The 6,136-nt window shown below is 38.2% G+C and overlaps 1 protein-coding gene across 2 annotated transcripts in view; it reads left to right on the forward strand.

The window, feature by feature from the left end:
• CERS6 (ceramide synthase 6) overlaps window positions 1-6,136 on the forward strand; it is a 311,818-nt gene that overhangs the window by 173,478 nt on the left and 132,204 nt on the right. For both annotated transcript variants that reach the window (XM_019796708.2, XM_002916510.4), the window contains exon 4: window positions 436-493. In XM_019796708.2, the coding sequence (XP_019652267.1) occupies window positions 436-493 (58 nt within the window). The remainder of the gene's footprint in view (window positions 1-435; window positions 494-6,136) is intronic.

The raw sequence follows: 6,136 nt of genomic DNA on the forward strand, positions 1-6,136 counted from the left end.
TACCTGACTTAAAAATACTAAGGCTTTTATTTTTAAAACAAGGGCGAACTTCAGTTAAGTCAAGTTATTTACTTAACATCTGAATTAGACAAGGAATTCAAAACAACCTTATGTACCTTTGTATTGTTGAACTATGTTCCTTTATGATTAACAAGAGGAAATGCACATATTGGAGAGAGAAGATGAACAGATGGGTAAATACAATAACTGAAAGAAAATTTATGAATTATTAATATTTAAGATTTTGCAATAAACCATGCACATGAGTGTATGTGTTCAGCCAACACTGAAATTGCCCATTAAACTTAATCCCTGTTTGGAGTGGTGTGGGGGGGTCAAATTTAATGGACTTTTTTTCACTTACATGTTTCAGAATACTATGCTGTGAAATATATAAACTGAATGTCATAGAATGTTTTTTTTAAACTTCTACAGGTGGAGATTTTCATTTTCCCTTTATGTATTTACCTACGGAGTCCGGTTCCTAAAAAAGGTAGGATCTGCCAAGTTACTTTATGTAATTCTTACATAACTGTAAGCCTATATCTCATTTTTTGTGTGTGACATAGTAGTATCTTAAATAATCATAACAGGTTTCCTAAGGATATTTGTGCATTTTTCTTTGACTTACAAAAATATTTGTACTTTATCCTTTATAGTAAATTTTTTTTTAGGTATATGCCAAAAATATCTTTGAAAAGAATTTATTTTGCCAGTGAAAGATGTTGCAAGTCCTCTGACCACTGTAGTTGTTACTTATTACTTATGGGCATTAGGAGCTTTAAAAAATCCATCTGATGCTTTGAAAGAAGAGTTTCCACGTCACATAGTTGAAAAAATCAGTTGTTGCAATGTGTGTTATCACTATAATTTTCACCAACAGAAATTATGTTTTAGTGTCTTGCACAGCTATTAACAAGGCAACACCAGCTGTTGGTGGAAAATGGAGTTCCTTTCATTGATTGTGTTTCCCCTGCTGCTCCTTTGCTATTCCTGTATAAACTGAGGCACCTTTATCTATGAAAGTAATTCTTCAAGGCTGCCATAACCTTTTTCCTGGTTATTTCAATGCTGAATGCTACTATTAACAAGTTAGGCTGCTTAAATTCAAGCCTTATGAAGACTGAGCTTCTCTTAGTCATGCACATGTTAATAAATACTGATTCGGCAGAAGGTTGGAAATTAGTTTTTTAAAAAAATTATAGTATTAAGCTTTAAGTGAAATCTATGTTATCTTTGTTTAGTAGAGAATTTTTTCCAAAGGAGGGCATTGTGCCAAGTGTCATGTCTTAATAGTAAGTTTTCATGTAAATATTGATGTGAAAATTTGCAAATGAGTTTTTAGTTTTAAAGTCTGAGTTATAAGATATTATCTGCCTGTGGCCAATTCTGTTATAAATCGTGGTTGTTTTCCAATGTCATATTTGTCTAGAGGGATTATTCTTTTTACTTGTTGTCTTTTCTTTTAGTAACTACACTTATTTTTCACTTAATAAACTGCCTGGCCCAGAGACCACTTGAATAGATTGAAAAGAGTGAACCTCATTCTGTAGGCTGAGTATGAACAAATTCTTAACTGGGGTACATAAATGTGGTGGAAACTGCCTCTTTTGGAACTCTACTGTTCTAGTTTTCAAATTTACTTACATGGTGAGAAAATGAAAAGAATGACTTAGGGCTCCTGTGCTCACAACGTCACTACCTTGGAAGAGGAAATAGCTTTGGATGGAATTTCAGCTGACAAGGGAAAGTTGTGTTTCATGGGAATGGCGAGTTGCTAACTGAGGTCAGGGTTTGGAATTCACGTTGGGTTCTGTGGATGAAGGGCTTTGACGGTAAGCACGGAGAGATGGTGAGAGCCGGAAGCATTTTTTTTTTGCCCTTCTGCAGGATACAGTCTCTTTTAGCCCTTCTACAGCAAGCCTGGCCATCTGTCATCAGAACAGGAAACACTTTGACACTTAGCTCTGCTTCTCTGTCCAACAGACTGAAGGGAACAGGAATAGCTTTTATCCTCCAGTCCTCAGTGGCTCTGTAGAAGGCAGTAAGAGGGCCTGTCAGTGGTGTTTGCTTGGAAGTTGCTTTTCCTTAGATTATCCTGGTTCCCTTTCTTTTTTTCTCTTCTCTCTCTTCTCTTCTCTTCTCTTCTCTTCTCTTCTCTTCTCTTCTCTTCTCTTCTCTTCTCTTCTCTCTCCTCTCTTCCTTTCTTTCCTTTTTTTTTTTTAACTTTATTTGAGAGAGAGAGAGTGAGAGCAGGGGGAGAGGCAGAGAGAGAATCTCAAGCAGACTCCAAGGTGAGTGCAGAGCCCGACATGGGGCTTGATTTCATGACCATGAGATCATGGCCTGAGCCGAAACCAAGAGTCGGATGCTTGACCAACTGAGCCACCCAGGAGCCCTTATCCTGGTTCCCTTTCATACTGCATCTAGTTACAACAAATGCTTAAAAAATGAGAAGACGACTTTTCTTCTTGTCAGATTATTTGCATTTGTGGTTTCTTCAAACTGTAATACTAAGAAACTCTCAGTTTTGATTGAGTCTAGTTTGATGTTAATCATCGTGTGTGATAGAAAAGTGCACATAGAATCCATAGGACAGAACCAGCTGTGGAGGACTTCATAAGTCCAACCCTCTTATTTCACAGCTGGGGAAGCAGAAATCCTGAGAGGGTAGGTAGGTTTCAGAGGTCACACAGTTTATCAAAAGCTGAATCTGAAATGAAACATGCACGGCTGTCTCTTAATCCAATACTTTCTCCACTCTACCAGCCTGCCCTAACTTCAGCATGATTTCCAAATGACTTCCTTCTTTGGTTAAGTTAGCTAACTTGACCTCATGTAGTCATTGTTACTATTTATAGAACCTTAAATACTTACTTTAATGGATATTTAAAATACATTTTCTATTAACTTTCTTGGAATGGACAGCGTGTTTGCCCATCTAACCCAAGAGGAAAAAATGATACTATTAACATCAAAAATAATCAAAACAAGGTAATTCAAATTTTCACAGCACTCTTAAGTGTTTTCAATAAAATAGCAGGGCAGTGAACCAATTTCAAGAGGTGAGAGGCCACAGCTGGTTCTTACTCCCAGCATTAAAAATGTTGATTCTTACATGGGCTGTTAGAACGATGCCTGAGCAGCTCGTACTGTCCAGTTGTTCTCTGCCTTTAGGTCAAGTGAACCTGATGCATGTCATCTCCTAGGGTTGATTAAGTCACTTTAGAACCCTTTCTACCCTGAAATTCAGTTAAAGAGATATTTAGCAAATGCAAAGCACCACACACCCACAACAATAGATAGAGAATCTTAAAAAATACAAATTGATTCATAAATAATTTTAGGAAACCATAGGACTTTAGGGATGGAAGCTGTCACACGTATCATCTGAATACCTCCTTTTATAGATGAGGCTAGGAGGTATCAATCTCTAGTGTGAGAATAGCTTTGGTTTTTCTCTACCATGTTGAAATACATTCAGGCTGACCACTGAAGTTTTATTACATGCTGTTAACTTTTCTAATTTGAATTGGCTTAATCCTATAGGGAGAGTCCTGGCTTACCACATCATAGTAGAGTTTCAGTGTGTAAATGCGACTGATTCAAGTGCCCTCCATTTTAAAATATTCTTTGTACTTAGAATACATGTAAACTAGATTTATGTCAAGAAACATCTGTGCTTAGTTTGGGTCCTATGAGAGGGAGATACCAAGAAGAGATTAGATGTGTGGGAAATGCCTATGAGTGAAAATGGGGAGGGTGTTGGGGGATGCTGGAAGAGCCTTTAGACCCCAGTGTAAGACCGACCCCCAGTATGGGGGAGAGAGAAGGAAAAAAGGTTGGGTGAAGCTCTAAGACTGCTGTGCCTTTCCAAAGAAAGTTAAGTTGGAGAGTCCCAGAGCCACAGACTCCATCAGAGGAGACCTATGTTTGGTAGAAATGGCCTTCCTTTAGTACTCCTGTTGTGCTCAGTCATTGGCTGCAAGCAGCCTGTGGCCTTCATGCAAAGGCAGCTGTGGATTTTAGGGTACAGCAGCTGGGCCCTGGGCCACATACACTCCCCAAAGTCCAAGATCTAAGAGGCACAATCTCATGATTGCCATGTATGCTTTATTTTTGCAAACAGTCTAGCTTTTCTGAGCAATGTCAAAGGATACATCATGGAACAAGACTCTATGTGACGCAGAAATTATGTATTTGCATGTGAGATTCTTAGAAGCATAAAGTACTCTTTATCATACTTTTTTCATTTTATTTAATATGTGTTGACTTAGTCCCATTATGTCATAGTTCTTGTAGTTGATATGTAAACGCATCTGTGGAGGCTGACTTGTTGCATGACTTGGGTGACCATACAAGCTGTGTTAGGGTCCTAGGCAGTTACCTCTCCCTTGTATTCAGAATGACCCAGTTTGGGTGAAAAACTATACAGTCACACATGAATAGCTCTATAATGAAAAATGAAATAATTGGTCCTGTATTTTCAAAATTTCTAGATACCCTGTAAAGTGTGTGTGTGTTCATTTATATGCAATCAACAAAATGTTTTCTGTAATTTCATGCTGACAAGTAAAAGAATGAACCTCATATTTTATAGTGATGTGGTAATGCTCAGGTATGCACATGTTATATGTTATATGTTTTCTACTTTCTCAGCCTAGAACCCACTTTTTAGATAGCACTAACTTTGGTCATAAAGCAAACTCTAGATGGCATTGACCTTACAGACAGGTTAGTGAACTATTAGGTAAAGTTATTGCTACGTCAGTAGGAAATATTTAAATAGTTGAAAGGTAAGCTTATCTCAATAGCCTGTTCCCATAATTGCCAGACACAAGCAACTCTGCCCATAAGTATGATTGGCAGAGAAAAGTGCTTTTTAAAAGAAAACCCAGAATTCGTTTAGGTGCTCTGAAATTGTATCACACAATATACTCATTTGAATTAACACATTTTCCTAAGTCCTGAAAGAAACCATATTCAAGCCTTAAGAAATAGAGTATCTCTCATTTACTGTTAACTTTCTTCCTCCTTTGTAGATGGAAGTTTGTATTGGGTGGAGTTGTTTGAATATTTTTCTTTGAGTTTCTTTATTAAAAATACAGTGTCAGAGGAAGGCAATGTAGATATGCATGCAACTAGGATTTAGGTAAATATTTTTTTCTTATAGTTTACATTTTAGGCTAATGTATATCCAAATTTTGATCCTATGGTACATTTTATATTGATTGATTTTGTAACATGCATGTATATAATTAAAATACAAGTTACTCAAATATTATCTGTACCTAACTTCTCTGTCAGGGTCCTATTATGAGACAGAAATCACAGAAGCTATTTTTAGGAGTGACCGTAATATAAAGAAGCATTAACTGGGGGAACCACTAAGACTGTGTTACTCCAAGTAATTGATCTGGTGACTATTTCCTACCAGTCTGCAAGGAGATAAGGGGCTTGACCTGAATGTAAATCAGCACACTGCTGCTTTTTTGAGAAAAGTCTATCTATGAAGAAAAAGTCCACTGAACTAAAAACAGTGTGCTTAGTGGTGTTGTTAATTTACATTCTGGTGAAACGGTAACAGTCATTTCAAGGACTGGCACTCTCTACATTCTTGGATGAGCAGTGCACTGGAGGTATCATAGAGATAGTAATGGTGGGAAAAAGCTACCTCTTTGAGCACCAGGGGCTCATGGGAAGTGGGTGGAGTTATCAGAACCTAGAGGCTTGAAGGAAGAGCCTGTGGAGCTAGACATCAGAGAGGGAATGTTGACCAGTGGGAATCTCTAGGACCGCGATGAGGCTGGCTGTGGGAATAAGGAAGAACTGCAAACTGCAAGCCCTCATTGCCCCTGGAATGAACTGCCGCTGCTGGGGTGAAGCTGCATGGCTGGGGGTGTGGGGGGAGAGGGCGGCAAAGTGATGGCCAGAACAGGAAGCAGAAGAGAAAGGAGCACATCCCATCTTCCTCTTGCAGTCGTCGTCTTCTTTTTTTTAATTTTTTTTTTATTACATTATGTTAGTCACCATACAGTACATCCCTGGTTTCTGATGCAAGGTTCGATGATTCATTAGTTGCATATAACACCCAGGGCACCATGCAATATGTGCCCTCCTTACTACCCATCACCAG

This window comes from Ailuropoda melanoleuca, chromosome 2, assembly GCF_002007445.2.
Source record: "Ailuropoda melanoleuca isolate Jingjing chromosome 2, ASM200744v2, whole genome shotgun sequence".
In the NCBI taxonomy this organism is placed as follows: domain Eukaryota; kingdom Metazoa; phylum Chordata; class Mammalia; order Carnivora; family Ursidae; genus Ailuropoda; species Ailuropoda melanoleuca.